Source organism: Dipodomys spectabilis, unplaced genomic scaffold, assembly GCF_019054845.1.
Source record: "Dipodomys spectabilis isolate Male_0828 unplaced genomic scaffold, ASM1905484v1 ptg000098l, whole genome shotgun sequence".
Taxonomy (NCBI): domain Eukaryota; kingdom Metazoa; phylum Chordata; class Mammalia; order Rodentia; family Heteromyidae; genus Dipodomys; species Dipodomys spectabilis.
Genome location: NW_024870775.1, coordinates 7,790,306 through 7,815,974, shown reverse-complemented (window position 1 = coordinate 7,815,974; position 25,669 = coordinate 7,790,306). Strand labels below are relative to the sequence as shown.

The window sequence follows — 25,669 nt, the reverse complement described above, 5'->3', positions numbered from 1 at the left end:
AGGTTTTGTCATATTTTTCACTTTGTGCATTTTATATAAATGATAGAGCTCAAAAATCTTTTTTGGTTGCTGGCGCTGGTGGCTCATACCTGTAATCCTAGCTACTCAGGAGGCTGAGATCTGAGAATTGTGGTTCAAAGTGCAGGAAAGTCCATGAGACTCTTATCTCCAATAAACCACTAGAAAACCAGAAGTGGTGCTGTGGCTCAAGTGGTAGAGTGCTGTCCTTGAGCTGAAGAGCTGAGGGACAGTGCCCAGGTTAAGTTTAAGCCCCACAACCAATTTTTAAAAAAAAATCTTTTTTTGGGAGTAGGTTTATATTTTGATCTTTATATGTAAGTTATAATTTTTTTTCTAGGGTATTAATAAGTATAAGCATTTTGCTTTCTACTACTAAATATTACTTATACTTTTATAAGGTATGTTTTGTTTGACTGTGGCAATTTTGATTGTTTTGATGTAGAATCGCTATTTTGAGAACCCTCAAGTAATCCCCGAGAACACAGTGCCACCTCCAGAAATGGTTGGTATGATAACAACAATTGCTGTCAAAGTCAACCCTGAGCGGGAGGATAGTGAGACACGGACGGTAGGTGTTGGTAGCCGGCCCACCCAGTTTATCTACTTTCCTGGGGCTCCTCTACTTGGCAGAGGACACAGTGTGCTACTATAGGTTTTTAAAGACAACTGAAGTTTTTTCTCTTTCTCTGTATTTTTTAATATTTGGAGGCATTTAATGTAAGTAATATATATATTATAAATAAAATAAATAGAAATAGATGTGAAAATAAATCTATATCTGGTCAGAGCCTCATTCAGGCAGAAGTGGTGAAAATGAACCTTTGGATCTGAGGGAGACCAGGATACAAAGATCAGTGTGTCTTGGGATGTTAGTGAAGTCCTTGAAGTTATAAAGTTGTTGTTTGAGCATTGGGCCCCAGGACAATTCCAGAACAGTGTCCTAGCCCTACCTCTTGGCTTTTCTGACATTGGGGATCCTTCTGACCTTATTTCTTTCTCTTACTGTCTTGAAAACCTGGCTTGTGAGATTTTGTGTAGGTAACACTGTTGTAGAGATAATATGTTGTATTGTTTATGTAGTGTCTGCCACATATTGAGCTTTTTTGGGTGGGGGATTACTGGGAATGGAACTCAGGGCCTTGTGCTTGCTTAGCAAGTGATCTATCTCTTGAGCCATGCCTCTGGCCCCAATGTTGAGCTGTTGCCATAATGCATATTCATAGCATTGAATTAAGAATATTTCATTGCCTGTGTTTGTCTTACTGAAATGATCGTGTGGAATTTTTCAGTTTGCACTAAGATGAACATGAGACTTGGGTTTTTTTTTGTTGTTGGTTGTGGGGCTTGAACTCTGGGCCTGAGCGCTGTCCCTCACCTCTTCAGCTCAAGGCTAGCGCTCTAGCGCTTGAGCTATAGCACCACTTCCCCTTTTCTGGTGGTTTATTGGAGATAAGAGTTTCACGGACTTTCCTGTCTGGGCTGGCTTTGAACCTCGATCCTCAGATCTCAGCCTCCTGAGTAGGTAGGATTACAGGCGTGAGCCACTGGCATCCTGCTAGAGTTGGGTTTTAAGTAATAATTTCACTACTTCATTTTTCTTAGGAATTTTTTTGTGTCACATTGATTTTTCCTTATCTGTTCATAACCTTTTTGTGTTTATATTTTGGATCTGACATTTTTCTTTGCTGCTTTTTGTTCTTAAATATTTTCAGTTATATGTGGTGTGTGGTGTACAGTGTTGGGAAGGTGGCTCAATGGTAGAGTGTTTGCCTCGCGTGCATGAGGCCCTGGGTTCGATTCCTCAGCCCCACATAAGCAGAAAAAGATGAAAGTGGTGCTGTGGCTCAAGTAGTAGAGTGCTAGCCTTGAGCTGAAGAGCTGAGGGACAGTGCCTAGGCTCAGAGTTCAAGCCCCACAGCCAAAAAAAAAAAAAAGGTGGTATACAGAGTAGTTACAGTTATGTAAGTCAGGAAAAGGGTACATTTTTTTTTAGACAGTGTCACCCCTTCTCTTACTCTCTTGTTTTTCTCTTCCATCTCCTTTTTTGTTTTGAGAGGCCTTTCATTTTTTTCTCGTATATAGAAAATAACTGTTTACAAATATCTGAGTAAAACAGGTAATTTTTATTTTTTTATTAATATTTTTTTCTTCTTCTTTTTCCTGGGGCTTGAACTCGGGGCCTGGGTGCTGTTCCTGAGCCTCTTTGTGCTCAATTGCTTAGCACTCTACCACTTGACCCACAGTGCCAGTCTGGATTTCTCTTAAGTAGTTTATTGGCGATAAGAGTCTCATGGACTTTGCTGCCTGGGCTGGCTTCAAACCATGATTCTCAGATCTCAGCCTCCTGAATAGGCATGAACCACAAGTGCCTGGCTAATATTTTCTTTTAAGTGAACTAATATTATCACAATTATTTTTCTTGGGCTGGGAAGGTGGCTTAGTGGTAGAGTGTTTGCCTCGTATGCATGAGGCCCTGGGTTTGATTCCTCGGCACCACATAAACAGAAAAAGCCGGAAGTGGTGCTGTGGCTCAAGTGGTAGAGCACTAGCCTTGAGCTGAAGAGCTGAGGGACAGTGCCCAGGCCCAGAGTTCAAGCCCCATGACCAACAACAAAAAAATTTCTTTCTCTTTGGATGGATTTTCCTGTTTTTTGTTTTTTCCCAGTGTGATTACATTAGAAAACATAAAATCCTTCACATTAAATAATAGTTCTGTGTACTTAGAATTTTCATCTCAGTTATTTGTAAAAATTTGAGTGTTTTTTTCTTGCTTTACTGTAGTGATGCTTAGCAGTGGGAACTGGCTGGGCTCTTGTTGGTGTCACAGTGAAAACCACATTCTTCTTTGCATCTTACAGCACTCCATCATTCCAAGAGGATCACTTTCTCTCAAAGTGTTGGCAGAATTGCCCATTATTGTTGTTTTAATGTATCAGGTAAGTGTATTGCTTTTTAATTTTTTTTTTTGGTCAGTCATGGGCTTGAACTCTGGGCATGGGCGATGTCCCTGTGCTCTTCAGCTCAAGGCGAGCGCTCTACCACTTGAGCCAAAGCACCACTTCCAGTTTTCTGGTTTATTGGAGATAAGAGTCTCACAGAGTTTCCTGCCCGGGATGGCTTTGAACCGCGATCCTCAGATGTCAGCCTCCTGAGCAGTTAGGATTATAGGTATGAGCCACCGGTGCCCAGCTTGCTTTTTAATTTTGTTTCCTTTTTTTTTTTTTGGCTTCTCTGTAAGAATGTTCTCATCTGTTTTTCTGTAGCCAAAAATGTATATGAAAAATACAAACTAAGCCAGGTTTTGGTGGCTCACACCTGTAAATTGATGAGCTGACATGAAACCAGCCCAGGTAGACAAGTACATGAAACTCTAAAATTACCTACAGAAATCCTACCTGGAGATGTGGCCCAAGTGGTAGAGCACCAGCCCAACAAGCGAGTTGAGCAAGCACAAGGCCCTGCATAAATCCCCGTACAAACAAAAAGACAAAACAAGAACAAAAATTACTCCCCATACTGTAGTAGATCCCACAGTTTCCTTGGTGTGCCATCTAATTTTGCTGTAGTGGAATGTAAAAATATAAAAATGTGGTTATCTTTTTTTTTAAGCTCTACAAGCTGAACATCCACAACGTTGTCGCTGAATTTGTGCCCTTGATCATGAATACCATTGCCATTCAGGTTTCTGCACAAGCCAGGTGAGACTTCTTCCAATTGTCATGTAGCTGCCTGCCACAGAGCTGTGCTGAAAAGTAATGCTCTCTGCTGTCATTGTAAACTGATGAAAATTACAAGTTAAAATTTGGTAAAACCAGGTGCCAATGGCTCAAGCTACACAGGAGGCTAAGATCTGAGGATTATAGTTGAAAGCCAGCCTGTGCAGTAAAGTCCATGAGACACTTACCTCCAATAGATTACTCAGAAAAGTCTGGAAGTGGCACTGTGGTAGAGTGCTAGCCTTGAGGAGAAGAAGCTCAGAGACAGCACCCAGGCCCTGATTTCAAGCCCCAGGACTGGCAAAAAACAAAAAAAATTTTTTTCGGTAAAGTTTAATTTGGTAAAGTTTTTTTAGCTTATATTTCAGTGGTAATGATTATAGATATTTTAGTCCCTTATTTTGAAAAGATGTTACAATACTTGGGTTTCTGTTGCCTTTTTTTTTTCTTTTTGTCGGTTGTGGGGCTTGATCTCTGGGCTTGGGCGCTGTCTCTGTGCTCTTCAGTTGAAGGTGAGTGCTCTACTGCTTGAGCCACAACACCACTTCCGGTTTTCTAGTGGTTAATTGGAGATGAGAGTCTCACGGACTTTTCTGTCCGGGCTGGCTTTGAATTATGATCCTCATATCTCAGCCTCTTCATTAGCTAGGATTATAGGCGTGAGCCACCGGCGCCCGGCTTTTTTTTTGTCAGTCATGGGGCCTGAACTCTAGGCCTGGGCACTGTCCCTCAGCTCTTCAGCTCAAGGCTGGTGCTCTACCACTTGAGCCACAGCACCATTTCTGGCTTTTTCTGCTTATGTGGTACTGAGGAATTGAACCCAGGGCCTCATGCATGCAAGGCAGGCACTCTACCTCAGAGCCACTTTCCTAGCCCCAGTTTCTGTTATCTTGTAAGTTTAGAAGTGTTATTTAGCCGGGCGCCACCAGTGGCTCAGGCCTGTAATCCTAGCTACTCAGGAGCCTGAGATCTGAGGATCCTGGTTCCAAGCCAGCCAGGGCAGCAAAGTCTGTGAGACTCTTATCTCCAATAAACCACTAGAAAACCGAAGTAGTGCTGTAGCTGAAGAGGTAGAGTGCTCACCTTGAGCTGAAGAGCGCAGGGACAGTGCCCAAGCCCAGAGTTCAAGCCCCACAACTGACCCCCCGCCCCCCCCCCCCCCCCACACACACACACATACACCCTGGGAAAAAGAAAAAAAAGTGTCATTGAACATTACTGAGACTTGTGGGATGTCTGTGCCTTTCTCACTTTCAAGCCTTTGTTCTGGCTGTTTCTGTTGACCACTAGAGAGTTCTTTACCTTCTTAGGGACACCTCACCAAACGCCGAGTCTGTGTACAGGCTAATACCACACTCATTCTTTTGAGTCTTTTCTCCAATTTCATAGCTTTCTTCCTCAGACCTTTATGGCTTACTGCTTTGACTTGTGGCCTCTCTGGCTGAGGCAGTTGAGGCAGGGTCTGATGTGACCCCCAGCCCTAGACTTATTGGGTGGACATGCGCACATTTCCCACATCTGTGTTGTGTTGGCTTTGTGCCACTTACATTGTGGCTACTGTGAAGTGGTTTGGCAGACTGCTTGTTTTAGGGTCTTTAAGCCGTTTGTATTATTTGAAGTGCAAAGTAGAGATGTATTCCTATTGCTTCTGTGTTCTAGTCTTGATAGAAATGAACTTGGTCCTGCTGTTACAGGCATTTAATTAATGGCACCTAAATAGTGAGGGCTAATACTGTAAATTTTATTCAATTTTATTCTCTCTCAGGCAACATAAGCTTTACAACAAGGAGTTGTATGCTGACTTCATTGCTGCTCAGATTAAAACATTGTCATTTTTGGCATATATCATCAGAATTTACCAGGTGAGTTTGCTGACTTTTTATGCAGTAAAAATCGCCATTTGTGAGTGTATGCTTTGAGTTGACAGTTGCTAACTGTGATAAATCCAGCATGTCAAAATATAGAACATTCCTATCACCATGGTATTTCTTCATTTTGTTGCTAGTCCCTGCACATGATGGTGTTTTCTGCCTTCAAAGTTTTGCCTTCTTCATTGTCACAGAGATCAGCTCATCCATTGCATAGTGAATACAACTTGTTGAGTGACTACTTCATTTAGCAATAATGCTGAAAGCTGTCCTTGTTATTTCATCAAGGGTGGAATTCTTTTTTTTTTTTTTTTAAATAATGTTGGTTGTTAGGCTTGAACTCAGGGCCTGGGAGCTCTCCCTGAGCTCTTTTACTCAATGCTAGTGTTCTACCACTTTGAGTACCAGCTCCACTTGTGGTTTTTGAGTGGTTAATTGGAGAAAAGAGTCTCATTGGAACTTTTCTGTTAGGGCTCACTTCCAGCTGTGATTCTCAGATCTTAGCCTTGTGAGTAGCTAGGATTATAGGCTTGAGCCACCAGTGCTTGGCAAAGGTAGAATTCCTTTAGTGTAGGGTGTTGTCTTACTATGTCATCTACCTTAGTAAAATCCCATAAAATGGGAGGTTTAAACAGCACACCTATCAGTCGCCAGCACCTGGCAGTTTGGAATTTTCTTCACCATCCTGGCAATGTTATTGTTGTTTTCCTCTTACAGGAGCTGGTAACCAAGTACTCGCAGCAGATGGTAAAAGGAATGTTACAGTTGCTTTCAAATTGTCCAGCAGAGACTGCACATCTCAGAAAGGAACTTCTGATTGCTGCAAAACACATCCTTACCACTGAACTAAGAAACCGTATGGCTATCTTTCCTTCGAATGCTTGTCTGAGCCTGTTGGCTTCTTGGAGGTGGGGGTGGGGCTCCGTGGCAGTCCACGGTTATGCTGCTGCATCTCCACATGGACTTTTTATTTAATTGCTTTTGTGAATGTATGTTCTTTTTTCTTCTTGCGTCATCTCTGATTGCCTGCCTATACTCCCAGTCTTTTCACGGCATAAGGGGTCTCCTTTTATCTTTACGAAATCCTCAATGTGCTGTTTATTTCCTTAGCCTAAGTTATGAATATCTTGACTGATACTTTGCTGCCTTTCTAAATTTTTTGGAATTGCAAGTAGCTATTGCTCAATTATAGCTAGCAGTCTTTAAAAGAAGAACAAAGTACGTTTCCACTGTTCATTGCTGTGAAAATGATTATTTCTATGCATAAGGCTGATTTTTTTCTAATCTGATAATTCACCAGATTGATTTTTACTGATCTTATACTTTTTCTGTGAATATTGGTGGATAGTTATTAATACTTTGCTTATGTGATATGTCCAAATTTTAGATTAAAGTTAAATCCTAATTATTTAGAGGTGGTAAGTCATTCAGAACAGTTGTTTTATTTGTCATGAGCTTGTAAACCAGAGAGTGTGTAAAACTGAGTGTGGACTTTTTTTTTTTTTTTTTTTTTTTGGTCCAGTTGTAGGGCCTGAACTTTGGGCCTGGGCGCTGTCTCTAAGCTCTTCAGCTCAAGGCTAGCACTCTACCACTAGAGCCACAGCGCCACTTCCGGTTTTTTTTTTTTTTCTTATGTGGTGCTGAGGAATTGAACCCAGGGTCTCTGGCATGCAAGGCAAGCGCTCTACCACTGAGCCACCTTCCCAGCCCCAGTGTGGGCTTTTTTTAAACATGAAAGTAAAGGTTGAAGTCTACTTTCCCATATGGATTCAAAAGCAAATTATTAGTTATTTAGCCACATTTGGAGATCATACACTGCCTGGGCCTCTGCTTGCCTCCAGAGCTGCCTAGCTGCCATTGCCACTTGGCTGGGATGCTTCCTTTGCAATGTATGGCCTTTCCTCCATTTTCATCTCTGAACAATACAGAAAAGAAGAGCTTTAAGGGGCTGGGAAAGTGGCTCCGTGGTGGTGTGCTTGCTTTGCATGCATGAGGCCCTGGGTTTCATTCCTCAGCACCACATAAGCAGAAAAAGCCAGAAATGGTGCTGTGGCTCAAGTGGTAGAGCACCAGCCTTGAGCTGAAGAGCTGAGGGACAGTGCCCAGCCCCAGAGTTCAGGCCCCACAACCAAAAAAAAAAGAGCTTTGAGAAACATACCAAATCCTGTTTATAGTTGACCCTTGGTATGTGTGGATCTCTGGTTCTAAGGAGACTGCCTCAGAGAAAATCCAAAGATGCTCTGATGCAGTGTGTTCAGAGCTATGCTACAGGTACTTGATTTATTCTTCCCATAGCACCACCCAACTTCTGCTAAAGACATGTTGCCCCTCAACAAATATATGACAGTTGCTTTATCATTTAAATCAGAGCACATTACAGCCCTTATTGGCTTGGTAAAGGAGTACCACATTTTTACCTTGCTTCAAGGCATCATTTGCTTTTTGGGAAGTGTAGTATGGCAGAATTAAGGGCAGTATAACACTCAGCAGATCCCACAGCAATATGACCCAATTGGTGATAACATGGGACTGATGGAGCTTCTCAGATCAAGTGATGAACATTCAGTAATTTGAAATATTTGTCATTGCAGTATTTTTTTGTTTGTGTGTTAGTCCTTGAACTTGAACTCAGGGCCTGGCCAGTGGCCTTGAACTCTTTGCTCAAGGCAGGCATTCTGCCTCTTGAGCCACTTCTGGCTTTTTTGGTAGTTTAGTGGAGGTAAGAGAGTCTCATTCTTGCCCGGGCTGGCTTTAAACTGCAATCCTCATATCTCATCCTCCTAAGCAACTAGGATTACAGGCGTGAGTCACCAGTGCCTGGCTAATAGTGCAATTTGGAAAAAAAAAATTTTAATTTATAATGTAGCTGCACTTGGTCAAAAGCAAGTGTAATGAGTGAATATGGCAGCTTACTGTACTGAGGTGTGGCCTGTGTCTCTGTTGCCACTGTCGCATTGCCTTCCCAGTGTCCCTGTCACAAGTGTAGTGTAGTGAGGTTTGCGATTTAGTCTGAGCAGCTGGGTAGTATGAGGTGTCCATGTGTGGCTGTGTGGTTGTCAGGGTTCCCAAGTAGAACCCTGATTAGAACTGCACAGTTGGGCTCTTTTGGCCATAAAGTGTGATGTTAAGTCATTATCAGCACTTGCTCACCTGGGTTGATCCAGGCTGCTCTTGTCAGGCTCTGATCTTCTTAGACCCCTATTGAGTTCAGCTTTTAGACTACTCTTTTGGAGTGGTCTCTAATCATTGAGTTTTTTTTTTTTTAATGTGTGTGTGTGTTTTTTTTTAAAGCAAACTTGGTTTTGACCTTTGTAGTAAGTAGTCCCTGGATTTGAGTAGGTAAAAGCATTGCATCTCAGAAAGGATAATTGGAAGAAATAATAGTAAAAAGACTCATGCCATTAGCTACCATCACACATGAGTTTTGTCATTTTCTTTTAGTCTTCCCCTTTTTTTTTTTAATGTGGGGCTTGAACTCAGGGCCTACGCTCACTGTCCCTGAGTAGTAGTAATAGTAGTAGTTGTTGTTGTTTTTGTCGGTCATGGGGCTTGAACTCTGGGCCTGAACACTGTCCCTCAGCTCTTCAGCTCTTCAGCTCAAGGCTAGTGCTGTACCACTTAAGCCACAGCACCACTTCCAGTTTTCTGAGTGGTTTATTGGAGATAAGAGTCTCATGGACTTTGCTGCCCGGGCTGGCTTTGAACCGTGATCCTTAGATCTCAGCCTCCTGAGTAGCTAGGATTACAGGTGTGAGCCACCAGTGCCCAGCTCTGAGCCTTCTTTCTTTGGTATCTGAAACAATACCAAATGGCAAACCATTTGTACTAATTCTGAGGAACTCAATGAGTATGAGAAATCCTGAGTGTTCTTAGCAGAATTTCACTGTTTTTCTAGAGATTTCTACTTTGGAATCATGTAGAAGCTATGGGAGCCAGTGGCTATGCAGTTCAGTTTCATTATTTGCAGTTTTAATCTCTTTGTCAGCCTTCCAGTATTGGGTATCTGACCCTTTCATCATTCTTCAGGTCTCCCGAATCTCAACCACCTTTACCCCCTTCTGATGTCAGGAGATTGCTTGTTGCTGCTTTCCAGTAGCATTTGGCATTTCTGGTGTTGCCTTGCTTTGGAAATTAACCAATAATGCATATTGTGTCTCAAGGATATAATTTTTAATGGCTCTTTGCTGGTGCAAGTGACTTACTGAAACTGGGCTGGCCATATTGTCAGGCTTGTTCCACAGAACCTAAACATCCATTGGATATTTACTTCACTTAGCTGGTTTTTTTTTTTTGTTTTGTTTTGTTTTTTGCTGGTACCAGTGTTTGAACTCTGGGCCTCATATTTGCTCAACTTGTTTGTTTGTGGCTGGAACTCTACCAGTTGACCTCTGTATGCAGCCCTGCTTTTTGCTGATGGAGTCTCACAGACTTTTCTACCCAGGATGGATTTGAACCATGATCCTTTGGATGTCAGCTTCCTAAGTAGCTAGGATTACAGGTGTGAACCATGAGTGTCTGGCTTATTTTTCTTATTTTTAGTTTATTCTCTGACGCTGAACATGACCCATGACATCTTCGCAGGTAAATGGTTTCGGTGGCCCAGCAGAGTCATGCCTTAGTCTGAGACAGCACGTGTCCCTTTCTGCTCTCCTGTGTGTCCATTTTCTTTGCTTAACAGGCTTCACACTGGCAGCTTTGAAAGCACTATGAAGTAGTTTTGTGTATAATTGCTCTCGTAGGTGATATATGCAATATGTTTTGTTTTCTAGAGTTTATTCCTTGCATGGACAAACTGTTCGATGAATCCATACTAATTGGCTCAGGATATACTGCTCGAGAGACTCTACGGTATGAAATGAGATGAATTATATCTGGTTAAATGCCAGGGGTAGTAATGAATGGGACTTAATGTTATGAGTTTTTTTTTTTTGGGGGGGGGGTCCGGTCGTGGGGCCTAAACTCTGGGCCTGGGCGCTGTCCCTCAGCTCTTCAGCTCAAGGCTAGCGTTCTACCACTTGAGCCACAACACCACTTCCGACTTTTTTCTTTTTGGGTTATGTGGTACTGAGGAATCGAACACAGGGCCTCAGGCATGCAAGGCAAGCGCTCTACCACTGAGCCACCTTCCCAGCCCTGTTATGAGTATTTTAATAGATGCAGTTGGGCTTCGTCTTATAAATTGGATTTTTTTTTTTTTTTTTGTGGGGAAGCAGTACTGGGGCCTGACCTCAGGACTTGGGTGTTCTCCTTTAGCTTTTTTGCTCAAGGTTGGCACTCTCTACTTGAGCCACATGTCTACCTCTGCCTTTTTGCTGGCTATTTGGAGATAAGAGCCTCTCAGATTTGTCTGTCTGCCTTTGAATTGAGATCCTCTTCTCTGAATACAGACATGAGCCACTGGCACTTAAACATGTAATTAAAAAAGGCAGTTTTTGGAAAGGCTTCATATTGCTTTTTGTGTCTTCACTAAATGAAATCAGAGTAGTACCTTCCAAGGAGAGAGAAGAAAGCCTTTAGCCCTGTGCAGAAAGTTCAAGTAACATGACTAATATTTTGGTGTATTTCCTTCCAGCCCTTCCCTTTCTCTTTGTTACTTTAACATTGTTACTTTAAAAAAGAAAATGTAGCTGGGCGCTGGTGGCTTATGCCTATAGTATTAGCTACTCAGGAGGCTGAGATTTGAGGATTGCGGTTCAAAGTTAGCCTGGGCAGGAAAAGCCCGTGAGACTCTTATATCCAATAAACCACTCTGAAAAAGCTGGAAATGGCACTGTGGCTCAAGTGGTAGAGCACTAGCCTTGAGCAAAAGAAGCTCAGGGACAGTACCTGGGCCCAGAGTTCAAGCCCCAGGATTGTCTTAAGAAAAAAAAAAAAAGGAAAAAAAATGTAATATGGTCATAGAAGAAGAATATTCATCTGTATAATAAGGAAGTTTGTGTGTGTGTGTGTGTGTGTGTCCTGGTTCTGGGGCTGGAATTTTGGGGTTAGGGTCCGTCCCTGAGCTCTTATGCTCAAGGCCAGTGTTCTACCACTTGAGCCACAGCTCCATTTCCAGCTCTTTGTGGTTAATTGGAGATAAGAGTCTTATGGACTTTTCTGCCTGGGCTCACTTCGAACTGTGATCTCAGCCTCCTGGGTAGCTAGGAATACAGATGTGAGTCACTGGTAACTGGCAATAAGGAATTTTTTTTCTTCCAGTAAGGGAGGTGGGAGGTATGATGAATCTTTAGAAAAATGTGCAGGACATTTTAAATCCTGTACATTATTATATAAACTATTGTTATATTAACAGGAGGAGTTGAACTTACTTGAAACTGTATCTGAGATTGTTTTATGGCTTTCTGTTTTCCTTAGATAAAACCCAAACTCTTGGCAGTAGCATGCAAGTCTCTTTGTGATTTGCTTCTTCACACTTGTCCTAAATTGTTTTGTTTTTTATTTTTTTGGGTCCAGTTGTGGGGCCTGAACTCTGGGCCTGGGTGCTGTCTTCAGCTCAAGGCTAGCACTCTACCACTTGAGCCACAGCGCCACTTCTGGCTTTTTTCTTTTTGCTTATGTGGTGCTGAGGAATCGAACCAGGGCCTCATGCATGCAAGACAAGCACTCTACCACTGAGCCACCTTCCCAGCCCCTTGTCCTAAATTGTTAGGTTGTTCTCCCTCCCCATCCCGTTCCCCTCCACTTGCTGTGTTCACTTACCCTCCTTAGCCTACTAGTGCTACTCTTAGTCTCCTAGTGCTACTCTGGACAGTTTTTCCCTAGGCCCTTTGTCTTCATTGTTGACTCTCTGGCTTTTTGTCTTGTGTCCACTTTTTGTCCGTAAGGTTCAGCTTCAATGTCTCGTCAAAGGGACTTGTCCTGAAAAAGTTACCCTCCTGGTCCTTCTCACTTCTTCGTCAGCACCTGTCAGCTTTTCTAATGTATTTCCCTCCTCATGTGTTCTCCATGAATTAAGCTCTATGAGCGCAGACTGTGTTCTAAAGTTACTGTGATATCTCTGCTGTCCTGAGCCTAGAACTATAGCCTGAACATTATTATTATATTTCTGAGATGATTATAAGTTGCTGACCCACATACACTACTTACCTTTGAGCATCAAAACCATAAGATGCCGCTGCAAAGTATTCCTGCTCAGGTTAGCCACAAGTAGTATCTGTTAGGAATTTTAATGGCAAGAGTGAAAGTTAACCTTTCACTAGGCAAGGAAAGATTATAATAGCATCATGACAAGACTTGAGCACAGTGTTTCATACCTGTAATCCCAGTTACACAGGAGGCATAGTGGTACACTGCCTCTTAGCCAATGTGAAGGCCTGAGTTCAAAACTTAGTACTGCCAAAAAAAAGACTTGTTGGGCCTTTTAGTTTAGTCCTGCTCCTGGGAGGGAGGGAGGCATGACTAGGGCTATAGCAAACTTAGCTGTGTAATCCCAGTGTGTGTTCTAGTGCAGATAATGAAATTCATGGGGCCTACAGAGAATCAGCACTAACAGGGTCTCTGTCCACAGGCCTCTTGCCTACAGCACACTGGCCGACCTAGTACACCATGTTCGCCAGCACCTGCCCCTCAGTGACCTCTCTCTCGCTGTCCAACTCTTTGCCAAGAACATTGATGATGAGTCCCTGCCCAGCAGCATCCAGACCATGTCCTGCAAACTCCTGTTGAACCTGGTGGACTGCATCCGCTCCAAGAGCGAGCAGGAAAGCGGCAATGGGAGAGATGTCCTCATGCGGATGCTGGAGGTACAGGCCGTTCCTGGGCTACATCCTGCCTGTGCTCTTTGTCTGCACATTGCTAAGTATAGGCTAGTGCCTGACTGGCAAGTTGATGAGGATCCCATATCTCTCTTGGTTCCCTGGACCCGCCTGGGGTCCACTCTCCCTAGCCAGGGTGTTTGGTGAGTTGTTCTTCCCTGTGCCAGTTTGTTATCTTTTAACCAAGGTAAATCATGGCATGTGCCTCATAGGATTGCTTTAGGAGCTAAAATGGTGAGTGAGTGCTCTTTGCATCCTTCTGGCAATAATTGAAAGTATTTTCTGGGGAGCAGCAGACAAGTGCTGACTCAACCACAGGCATCTTGGAAGAGCCCAGTGGGTGCCTTGATGAAGGATAAAAGATGTTTTCCATGGCCAGTGGCTGTTGGTGGGAACCTAATGGGATGAGTCCAGCAGTGCTGGCTCTAGTTGTGAGACTAGTTGTTTGCTTTTCTGAGCATAAGATGGCGCTAACGGCCAGGTAATGGACCTGACATGTGGTTCCTTTCACGGATAACTAGCACATAGGAGCTGCTCTGGCACTGCTGGTCTTTAGGGGTCCTCTGCCCCCCCACCTCGGAATAAGCAGGACTTGAGCCAGTGCTGTTACTGACATCCTGTTTTAATGTCATCTGGAAGGATTGATTGGCCTGTTTATGATTTGTCTTCCCCAATTAATTTTTCCATTAGGTTTTTGTTCTCAAGTTCCATACCATTGCTCGGTATCAACTCTCTGCCATTTTTAAGAAGTGCAAACCTCAGTCTGAACTTGGAGCCGTGGAGGCAGCTCTGCCTGGGGTGCCCGCTGCTCCTGCTGCCCCCGGCCCTGCACCCTCCCCAGCCCCTGTTCCCACTCCTGCCCCTCCTCCCCCACCACCCACAACTCCTGCTACGCCTGTGACTCCAGCCCCTGTGCCTCCCTTTGAGAAGCAAGGAGAAAAAGATAAGGAGGACAAGCAGACATTCCAGGTCACAGACTGCCGAAGCTTGGTGAAAACCTTGGTCTGCGGCGTCAAGACGATCACGTGGGGCATCACGTCGTGTAAAGCGCCTGGTGGTAATGCTGGGAAATTGTGTAGACAAATGGCAATTTCATCTGAGTGCATTTAATTGGATGTAACTTAATGTTCTATGTCTTTTCCAGAAGCTCAGTTCATTCCCAACAAGCAGTTACAACCTAAAGAAACTCAGATCTACATAAAACTTGTAAAGTATGCCATGCAGGCCTTAGATATTTACCAGGTGAGGAAATGTCTGCAAGTCAAGCTGAGTGTGGAAGATGCCCCTTAGAATTGAGAGCTTGGTTACTGTCTGGATGGTCTGAGGTTTGCTTTAGTTGTGCATTTTTATGGTAATTCATATCTATAAGACTCCATTGGAAGTGGCTCAAAGAGGTAGAGTGCTTGCCTTGAGCAGAAAACCTCAAGGACAGCGTCTAGGCCTGCGTTCAGTCCCCACAATGGACCAAAAAAGAGTCCCTGAAGGCCAGTGTGTGTGTGGGTGTGTGGGTGTGGGTGGGTGGGTGGGGGGGGGGGGGAGGACTGGTACAGATGGAATATACTGGAAACAGATTTGTTTACTTTTTTCCATGATCTGAACATCTATATTGTTTTAAAGCCCCAAATTAAGCTTAAGAGTACTCATCAAAGGGGAGTGGCATTTAAAAAATTTATGTATTATTTCTTTTTTTTTTTTTTGGTTAAGATTTTTTCCATAACATTTATAAGCAGGGGGTTCATTGTGACAATTCCATATATGCTGCAGTATACCCCATTAGTCTTTCCATTATCGTTCTTCCTCATCTGTCCATTGCAAAACAATCTCAACTCAATCTCAAATCGTTGTATTATCCTATGTACATATAAAGTATTTGACCATATCTACTCTTTTACCCTCTCCATATCCTCCAGGGCAGTTTTAAGTAGGGGTTTTGCAATATAATCCATATAGACAAGCTCAGTTTTTAATACCTGGGGGTGATTTCTCCTATTTTAGGTCCAGATAGCAGGAAATGGACAAACGTACATTCGAGTAGCAAACTGCCAGACTGTTAGAATGAAGGAGGAGAAGGAAGTATTGGAGCACTTTGCTGGTGTCTTTACCATGATGAATCCCTTAACATTTAAAGAAATCTTTCAAACTACAGTTCCTTATATGGTGGAAAGAATCTCAAAAAATTACGCTCTTCAGGTATAAAACTCCTTTATTTTTTCTTTTTCACATTGTTTCTACATTCATTTTAAAATTCGTGTTTCTTTAGAATATTTAAAAAATAATGTACCTGCTGTTAGGTGCCAGTGTCTCAGGCCTATAATCTAGCTACTCAGGAGGCTGAGATCTGAAGATCACAGTTCAGAGCCAGCCTGCACAGACAGATACTTAGGCTCATCCCTCTAAGTTAGCAGTAAAATCTGGTAGTAGAGGCATGGCCCCAGTGGTAGAGTACCAGCAGAGAGCAAAAAGTCAAGTGAGAGCATGAGGTCTTGAGTTCTAGTCTCACATAGAGTAAGTACTTAAAGAAGTGCACTTGTAGGGCTAAATCAAAAAATTAAAGAACATAACATTGAAAAGTTTTTAGAAGTTCCAAATGTTTTGACCAATTCCTTTATTAGTGGAAATGAAGTGTGTGTTAAATGTAGGGCCCTGGTACTTGACACAGACATTGTCACATGCAGATTATTGTCATTTAAATTCATAGTGACCTGCCCACCTTAGGTTCAACAGGGCATTTCATTTTTCTCCATTGGTGGATAATTAATTTTCTTCAGGAGTTTACTTTTGTGTTTTTAGATGACTTGTTACTTTGTCTTAAAGCTGCTTTGGGGAAGGAATTATTTTGTGCATTTCTTATTTTAACAGATTGTTGCCAATTCTTTCTTGGCAAATCCTACTACCTCGGCCCTGTTTGCTACTATCCTGGTGGAGTATCTCTTGGATCGCCTGCCAGAGATGGGCTCCAATGTGGAGCTCTCCAACCTGTACCTCAAGCTCTTTAAATTGGTCTTTGGCTCAGTCTCTCTCTTTGCAGCTGAGAATGAGCAAATGCTGAAGGTAAAGCTCATTGAGATTTTGTACAACTTGTGTACAGGGGCTTTTTGTTGTCTGATTTTTACTTTTTGTTTTTAACTGTTGAAACTGCAGTGACTATTGGGTATGTGTAAAGTGTTTTTTGAATTTGATTTACTACAAATAAGGGCCAAGTGTGAAAAATGCCTCATGTGGTTTCTAAGTAGAGCTCATTTCACTTGTAACTTTTAATGGTAAACCAGTGTTACTATTGCCACAACTACTCTTCTAAATGCAGTGTTTCTGGGTCACATGGGTAAAATAGGAGCACATTGTTTTTGTGTTTATTGTTATTTTCTTGGTGTGAGGCCTGGGCTTGAAGGCCTGGGCTTGAAATCAGGGCCTTGGCACTGACCCTGATCTTTTTAGCTCCAGGGTATCACTTAAGCCATACCTCCACTTCTGGCTTTGTTTTTGTGATTAATTGGAGATGAGTCTCATGTACTCCCTGCCTGAGCTGGCTTTGAACCATCTTCTTCATATCTCAGCTTCTTGAGTAGCTGGGATTACAAACATGAGCTACCAGCACCTGGCTATTTTTAATTTTAAAAAATGAAATGAGGCAAAAGGATATGCAACAGGAGCAGGTCACTGCTGTTTCACACATGTAATCCTAGCTATTCAGGAGCTGAGATCTGAGGACCACAGTTCAAAGCCAGTTAGGGCAGAAAAGTTCTTGAGATTCTTTTTTTTTTTTTCTTTGGTCAGTTGTGAGGCTTGAACTCTGGGCCTGGGCAATGTCCCTCAGCTCTTTAGCTCAAGGCAAGTGCTCTGCCACTTGAGCCACAGTACCACTTCTGGTTTTCTGATGGTTTATTGGAGATAAAGAATCTCATCGACTTTCCTTCTTGGGCTGGCTTTGAATCATGATCCTCAGATCTCAGCCTCCTGAGTAGCTAGGATTACAGGTGTGAGTCACCAGCGCCTGGCAAGATTCTTTTTTTTTTTTTTTTTCTTTTTGGTCGGTCGTGGGGCTTGAACTCGGCTTGGGTGATGTCCCTGTGCTCTTCAGCTCAAGGTGAGCACTTTACCGCTTGAGCCACAGTACCACTTCTGGAGTGGTTTATTGGAGATAAGAGTTTCACGGACTTTCTTGCCTGGGCTGGCTTTGAACCGGGATCCTCAGATCTCAGCCTCCAGAGTAGCTAGGATTATAGGCGTGAGCCACCAGCTCCCGGCCCAGCAAGATTCTTATCTCCAATTAACCACCAAAAAACTGGAAGTGGCACTGTGTTCAAGGTGCTAGAGTGCTAGGCCATTAGTCTGTCCAGATGCCTGTAAGCTGTTTTTTTTATTTTTGTTTGGTTGATCCTGGGGCTTGAACTCTGGCCACTTGAGTCACAGCGCCACTTCAGGTTTTCTGGTGGTTAATTGGAGATAAAGAATCTCATCTACTTTCCTGCCCAGGCTGGCTTTGAACTGAGGTCCTCCTATCTCAGCCTCCTCAGTAGCTAGGATTATAGCCATCGGCACCTACAAGCTGTGCTTTTATGTGATGGCTTCCTCACCTTTTTCCAGTTATACAGTAATAACTGTAAACTATCTTAATGCCACCTTCGTGTTAATATGAAAGAAAAGTACTCAACTTTCTTTAGAATATAAAACTTGATTGTAATCTGTGTCTTCATTATCTTCAAATATTTCCATTGTTGCCAACATTACATGTATCTCTATAACAACAACCGGAATCAAACCTAACAGGACAAACTTGACATTGGAATGTTGGAGTATTGTCTGAAAAAAGTAGTCAAAGAACAAATTCCCTAAAACTTTCGTCAAGAAAATAACGTGTAGTTTATACAATAAATGTACCATGCATATATAACACTTCAACTATATCAGTGACATTATAGTTTATTTCAAATATATACTCAAAAGAACACCTGTGATGTGTAGGAACCAGAATTTTTGTAAAAGTGGTTGCTTGACACAGCTAAGCACTGCCATTTTTAAGGGTAGCCACCATTTTATAAGAAGCTACTTGAAACCACAACCTGTTACAAGAATTTTTTTTCTAGGGGTTAGAGGTATGGTTCAAGTGGTAGAGTGCCAACTGAGTAAGAATTGTTTTTCTGATAAGCTTTAACCAAATGTCATACAGGTTTTGGTTGAGTGCTGGGGTAAACAACCCTTTTCAGAATAGTTATGCAAGATTGTTGTTCAGAACCTAAGTTTTAGCCAATTAGAACAAAGGGCACTAATGCATTAGGGATAAAACCTATGTGTTGAGCACCTACTGCTTGCTTGCTTGGCTTCCTGTCAGTAGTATGCCTGAGGCAGAAGTAAACTGCCTCGCTGATTTCTTTTCCATTGGGTGTCCTTTTTCCTCCGTACACACAAGTGTCCTGAGACCATTCCCAGCACGTCTGAACCAAGATTGGGAATACAAAATAATTTGCCATAAAATAATGAATAAAGGGGGGCTGGGAAGGTGGCTCAGTGGTAGAGCGCATGCCTTGCATGCCAGAGGCCCTGGGTTCGATTCCTCAGCACCACATAAGCAAAAAGAAAAAAGCCAGAAGTGGCGCTGTGGCTCAAGTGGTAGAGTGCTAACCTTGAGCTGAAGAGCTGAGGGACAGCGCCCAGGCCCAGAGTTCAGGCCCCATGACTGGACCCAAAAAAAAAAAATATATATTGAATAAAGGTACTTATAATCTGATAAGGGTTTTGCTTTTATTTTTTGTTTTTCAGTGTTAGTGATTGAACTGGGCCTGTGCTTCCTAGACAAGCTTTCTACTATCCTCCCAGGCCTTTTTGCTTTGTTGTTCAGATAGGATCTCCAGCTAACTTTGCTGGGGCTGGCCTTGCCTTTAGGTTACTTACTGCATTTAACATGTCAGGCGGTTTTGGCCCCGCTGAAACTTTGTGGTCCTGTGAAGGGTAACCATGTTCTCCAGAACCACATAGCAGCCAGCTCTTTGGTTCCTACTGCAGTTCCCTGCCCTCTGTGTGTCACATAGTACCACAGAACTGAATAAATGCTTCCTTTACAGTCACCCTGGTGGACCAATGTGTACATTAAGGAAAAATTAAATCATGGTTGGGAAGGTCTTGGTTTTTTTCTTTTGCATCAACTCCAGAATTGCCTCACTCACATGGCTATTGCACTAATGTGTTAGCTCAACTGTACACTCTGCTCACAAAGTGGCCTTTTCTTTTTTACACCATAGCCTCACCTGCACAAGATTGTGAACAGTTCCATGGAGCTTGCACAGACAGCCAAGGAGCCCTACAACTACTTTCTGCTACTCCGTGCACTCTTCCGTTCTATTGGTGGAGGAAGCCATGATCTCCTGTATCAGGAATTTCTGCCTCTTCTCCCGAACCTCCTCCAAGGTTAAAGCGGTGGCTTGGCTTTACCTTTGCCTTTTGGTGTTACTTTGTGAATGTACTTGCTCGTAGTTGGTTGGGTTGTCCTTGGAGCTAGCAAAGGTCCTGGTTATGGGAGGAGGTGGATGTGTGTTTGATGCAAATAGTGTAATATAACCAGGCACTGGTGACTCACACCTGTAATCCTAGCTACTCCGGAGGCTTTCAGTTTAAGAATCCCAATTTGAGAATCCTAGTTTGAAGCCAGTAGTAATCAAATCTGAGAGACTCTTAGCATGAATTAACCAGCTAAAAGTGGGAAGTGGAGCTGTGGCTCAAGTGGTAGGATGCCAGTCTAGAGAGAGAAAACTAAAATACTTAGGCCTTGAGTTCAATACAAAAAAAAGTGTAACATGATGTTTTAGCAAAAATTTATGTTTCTCTGAGAGTATAATGTAATTTATGGTAGTTTTATGCAGCCTGCTGTTGCCCCTCCAAAAGCTATCAGCCAGTTTAACTGGAGAAGTGTATTAAAGAATCTCATGAAAGGTGGACCATAATTTTGTGCGGCTAATTTTGGTATGTGTCAGGAAAGTGACACCTTCTGATGGTCTCAAATCCTCTTTTTAGGACTGAACATGTTGCAGAGTGGCCTGCATAAGCAGCACATGAAGGACCTCTTTGTAGAACTGTGTCTCACCGTGCCTGTACGACTGAGCTCTCTCTTGCCTTACCTGCCCATGTTGATGGATCCTTTGGTATCTGCACTCAATGGGTCTCAGACACTGGTCAGCCAAGGCCTGAGGACTCTGGAATTGTGTGTGGACAACCTGCAGCCTGATTTCCTGTATGACCATATTCAGCCCGTGCGTGCTGAGCTTATGCAGGTAAGTGGACCTTGCCCTGCGAGGGGCACCAGAGCCTCGCTTCTCCACTTGTATATAAGGAGTCTGCCATTCTTGGCCTTTATACTCAGAGGTGGGCTCTCTTCAACATGGTGTAGAACTTAGCACTTGCTTTGTGAGTTTTCAGATGTATTAAAAGATGTGCAGTAATGCCTTAGGTGTTGAATGGATGCTTGTTTTGCATTGCCTGTATTTTACAGAGGTTTTACCAGTATTAGATTCTCTGAAAAGTGTTAACTTGGAAAGGCAAATGTTACAGGTGTGTATGACTATCTGCTCCCAGCAAGAACCTTTATCCACATAGATTCTCCGATCCATAGTGAAAAAAGGCACTTCTGCAGGGAAGGCATGGGTGTCCACCCTTGCTCACCTGTAATTCCTAGGGAGAAAGAGCAGTGTGTACAGAATGTTTTTTGTTTTTTGTCAATTGTAAGGTCTGAACCAAAGGCCTGTATGCTGTCCTTGGCCTTCTCCCTCCCACCCCCCAAGCTATTGCTTTGAGCCATAATGTCACTTCCTGTTTTCTGTTGGTTAATTGCAGGTAAGAGTCCAATGGATAAGCCGAGTCTGCCGGTGGTTCATACCTATAATCCTAGCTACTCAGGAGGCTGAGATCTGAGGACTATGGTTCAAAGCCAGACTGGGCAGAAAAGTCAGTGAGACTCTATCTCTGATTAACCACCAGAAAACTGGAAGTGGCCCTGTAGCTCAAGTGGTAGAGCAGTTGCCTTGAGCTAAAGAGCTGAGGGACAGCTGGGTGCCAGTGGCTCACACCTTTAATCCTAGCTACTCAGGAGGTTAAGATCTAAGGATCATGGTTCACAGCCAGCCCGGGCAGGAAAGTCCGTGAAACTCTTATCTCCAATAAACCACCAGAAAACTGGAAGTGGCACTGTGGCGCAAGTGGTAGAGCACTCACTTGAGCTGAAGAGCTGAGGGACAGCACCCAGGCCCAGTTCAAACCCCATGACTGACCAAAATAAAAAGAGTCTCATGGACTTTCCTGCCTGAGCTAGCTTTGAGCTGTGATCCTCAGATCTCAGCCTTCCCAGTAGCTAGATTTATAGGCATGAGCCACTGGTTCCCAGCCTCAATTTTAATTATAGCCACAGTTCCTATTTTACACAGTCCCACAGGACATTTATATTTATATATAATGTCTTTTTACTTAGTTGGTGAAGAAATAGGGCGTATAAGACTAATAACTGGCTTTTCTGAAAACAGAAGGAAACTGTTGGGAGATAAAAGTGGGAAGAAGAATGGTTGCTATATAGTGTTTTATGACTTATAGTAAATGGCTGCTTTGAAAGCACTTCACCAGAGCATGTTGTTTTTAGGCTTTATGGCGTACTTTACGCAATCCTGCCGATAGCATCTCTCATGTGGCCTACCGGGTGCTTGGTAAGTTTGGCGGCAGCAACAGGAAGATGTTAAAAGAATCCCAGAAGCTGCATTATGTTGTAACAGAAGTTCAAGGACCCAGCATTACAGTAGAGTTCTCTGATTGCAAAGCCTCTCTTCAGCTCCCCATGGAGAAGGTAAAGATGAAAGTTTTGGAGAGCTTTGAGTGGATATATTTTATTTTAAGAACATTAGGCCTGTTGAAATTATTTACTTAAGGTGTGCTGTTTAACTCAGTGGAATGAAGTTGTGGGGTGATCTCCTTGCCGAAGGCTAGGGGGCCGGTGGAAGTCCTTGAGTAGTGCATCTTTTCTGAACTCTTGGTCTGTTTTGATCACAGTGGGCTTTATTTTAAGTATTTTTGAGAACTCAAGTTGGACCCATACTTGTCTCTCATCTGTTACCCCAGAACCTGGATCTCTCTGAACATAGCTCTTATTCTCTTCTTCCTAACTCTTAATATGTAATTATGTCTTAGCTATTAAAGGCTTCAAGTTGTGTGTGTTTCTGTAATTGTACCTTTTTTATCTAATTGAAATGAATAGGGATAAAAGCATTTGTGATATATGCATCCATTTATGTAGCTGTGAAGCTTTTTCAAGGGAAACAAAGGTGTCAAGCGCTCTCGCGCTCTCTCTATTTCTCTCTCTCTCTTTCTGGTCGTGGGGCTTGAACTCTGGGTCTGGGCACTGTCCTTGATCTCTTCAGCTCAAAGCTAGCAGTCTACCACTTGAGCCACAGTGCCACTTTTGATTTTCTGGTGGTTAATTGGAGATAAGAGTCTTATGGACGTTCTTGCTTGGGGCTGGCTTTGAACTGTTATTAGCAGATCTCAGCCTCCTGAGTTGCTAGGATTACTGTGTGAACAACCAGCGCCTGGCAAGCTCTTTCTCTTTTAAAGAGAGAATCCAGGAAAAGCCTAGAAAGCTATTTTTCAGTTTTGAGCTTACATATAGGCAAAGCTGTGGTGTGTAGAAAGTTGATGATTCGTGTTAGAGTGCCATGGTTTGTGTAGATGACAGATTGTAGTTGAATCCAACAAACCTACCACATTTAAGGCCCTGCTGAGTTCATTTAGTTTCTTGTTACTTACCATTCATTGTCTATGTAAATAAATTATTAACTCTATTCTGATTCTGATTTGACCTGTATAACTCCTTATTTCATAATACTTTCACCACCTTTTCTAGAACTTTTCATTAGTGAATGGTCCACTGTGATCACTATAGAAAAACAAGATTCAGGTTCTTTTGTGTTTTGCCAGTGTTTACTGAAAGCTTTTCAAACATCATGTGATTTTTAGTACACATCATATTTTCTGTACCTATTTGTCCCAGGCCATTGAAACTGCCCTAGACTGCCTGAAAAGTGCCAACACAGAGCCCTACTACCGCAGGCAGGCCTGGGAGGTGATCAAGTGCTTCCTGGTGGCCATGATGAGTCTTGAGGACAACAAGCATGCACTCTACCAGCTGCTTGCACATCCCAAGTATGTGGCTTTGTCATGATCTGACTGTGCACACCTTGCTGCAAAGATGAGGGATGAGGGGCTGATCAGGTCTTCTTTTAGCCTTTAGAGCAATTGGGAGGGAGAACCTGGGTGTGGAGAATAGGAACTGATCTTAGTTCTATTCCACTTTTTGCCTCTTCCTTTAGAATATAAGCTTCAATGAATCAAGGGTGGTGTCCCTTCCCCTCCCCTTGGGCTTCCCATAGCATCTGGAATACGAGGCATCATTGTGCTCACTTTTCAAATGTTATGATATTTGTGTTTCGTTCTGACCACTTTAGGCTGTATATATGATCTTTATATAATGACTTTCTGAGGTGACATTTGTATATTTCAGTATTGTAAACTTCAGGTATCAGATTTTTCCCATGTATTTTTACATTTCTCCCAGAATCAAAATTAGTGTCATGTTGAGCATGGTGGAATATGCCTATAATCCCAGCACTCAGGAGGCTAAGGCAGGAGGATTGAAAGTCCAAGGCTAATCTAGGCTGTATAGTGAGACCTGGTCTTCTTTTTTAAAAATTTAGGATTTCTAAGTATATAGAATCTAATCAGTTGTTGAGAGGGCACTGAAGGGCTGGAGATGTAGTTCAGTGGTAGCACATTTGCCTAGCTTGCACATGGCTGGCCCTGGGTTCAATCCTTATCATTGCATAAAGGTGGGGATGAGGGGAAAGGACATTGAAGATGGAGCAGTCAGAGAGAAGCAAGTATACAAGGAAATACATCAATATGAGTGAGAACCAATAATCCCAACAGAAGCCGGGCGCTGGTGGCTCACGCCTGTAATCCTAGCTACTCAGGAGGCTGAGATCTGAGGATCGCAGTTCAAAGCCAGCCCGGGCAGGAGAGACTGTGAAACTCCTATCTCCAATAAAACACCAGAAAACCGGAAGTGGCGCTGTAGCTCAAGTGGTAGAGCGCTCGCCTTGAGTTGAAGAGCTGAGGGACAACGCCCAGGCCCAGAGTTCAAGCCCCACGGCCGACCAAAAAAAAAAAAAATCCCAACAGAGAGAACAAGTAGACATTGACTGACCTGGAGTTAAAACGCTTAAGATGTTGAGTGCATTGCTTCTCAGCCTTATGGCTAAGATCAAGTGAAGATAGTTAAACGTAATAAAAAGACGCATAAATACCAGTGAGAACTAGGAATCTAGAAATTGCTCAAATTGAGAGAGAATGTGCATGAGAGAAATCCTTTAGATAAGAAGTGAAGCATGCATGCAGAGATAAAAAGGTAGAAATTAAAAATAGTAAGAGACTTGAAGAACTGGAGTGAAGGAGACATAATGACTGGAACTTCCAGAACTGGTGCCCAGCTAGTGCTGCCTCGATTCTTCATTTGTATGGGTTTTAGTTAATCTCATGAAAAAACTGGCAGTAATGCTTTAACAGCTAGATCCACATAATTGATTGATTCTGTTCTCTTGGTGGGATTTTTCAGCATGTAGCAGCATGCCTTTCTAGTTGTGACTTTTTACATGCCTATTTGATCTTCACTTGATTTACTTCTTAGGATTTGGCTTCTTTAAAGTGTAGGGCTTTTTTTGTTGTTCATTTTTTCCCCACGTTGGTTCTGGGGCTTGAACTCAGTCTGGGTGGCGCCCCTGAGCTTTTTGCTCAAGGTTAGCATTCTAACCTCTTGAGCCACAGCTACACTTGTGGTTTTTACTAGTTAATTGGACATAGAGTCTCATGGGTTGGCTGGCTTTGAACTTTGATCATCAGATCTCAGCCTTTGAGTAGCTAGAATTGTAGGTACAAGCTACTGGCTCCTAGTTGCTTTTTTTTTTTTTTTTTGGTGCTGGTCTTGGGGCTTGACCTCAGTGCCTGTGGACTGTCCTTGAGCTTTATCTGCTCAAAGCTAGCACTCTACCACTTGAAACACAACTCCACTTCTAGCTTTTTGAGTGGTTAATTGAAGATAGCAGTCTCCAATTAACCACCAACAGACTTTACTGCACAGGTTGGCTTTGAACTATGATCCTAGGTCTCTCAGTCTTCTGAGGAGTTAAGGATTATAGGTATGAGCCACTGGCATACAGCTGGTTTTAATTGTAAAAGGTCAGTGCTGGTTGTTCATGTGTATTATCATAACAATTCGGAAGCCTGAGAT

The 25,669-nt window shown here is 42.9% G+C and overlaps 1 protein-coding gene across 11 annotated transcripts in view; it reads left to right on the top strand.

Annotated features, from left to right (window-relative positions):
* Positions 1 to 25,669, top strand: part of LOC122113880 (transformation/transcription domain associated protein) — a 103,362-nt gene that overhangs the window by 13,661 nt on the left and 64,032 nt on the right. For 9 of the 11 annotated variants that reach the window (XM_042687023.1, XM_042687030.1, XM_042687027.1 and 6 more), the window contains exons 8-22: positions 464 to 589; positions 2,880 to 2,957; positions 3,631 to 3,719; positions 5,503 to 5,599; positions 6,323 to 6,461; positions 10,375 to 10,453; positions 13,113 to 13,347; positions 14,050 to 14,416; positions 14,504 to 14,601; positions 15,355 to 15,549; positions 16,219 to 16,410; positions 19,596 to 19,761; positions 20,365 to 20,621; positions 21,977 to 22,177; positions 23,378 to 23,529. In XM_042687023.1, the coding sequence (XP_042542957.1) occupies positions 464 to 589; positions 2,880 to 2,957; positions 3,631 to 3,719; positions 5,503 to 5,599; positions 6,323 to 6,461; positions 10,375 to 10,453; positions 13,113 to 13,347; positions 14,050 to 14,416; positions 14,504 to 14,601; positions 15,355 to 15,549; positions 16,219 to 16,410; positions 19,596 to 19,761; positions 20,365 to 20,621; positions 21,977 to 22,177; positions 23,378 to 23,529 (2,471 nt within the window). The remainder of the gene's footprint in view (positions 1 to 463; positions 590 to 2,879; positions 2,958 to 3,630; positions 3,720 to 5,502; positions 5,600 to 6,322; positions 6,462 to 10,374; positions 10,454 to 13,112; positions 13,348 to 14,049; positions 14,417 to 14,503; positions 14,602 to 15,354; positions 15,550 to 16,218; positions 16,411 to 19,595; positions 19,762 to 20,364; positions 20,622 to 21,976; positions 22,178 to 23,377; positions 23,530 to 25,669) is intronic. The other 2 variants (XM_042687025.1, XM_042687022.1) reach the window with 1 other exon arrangement.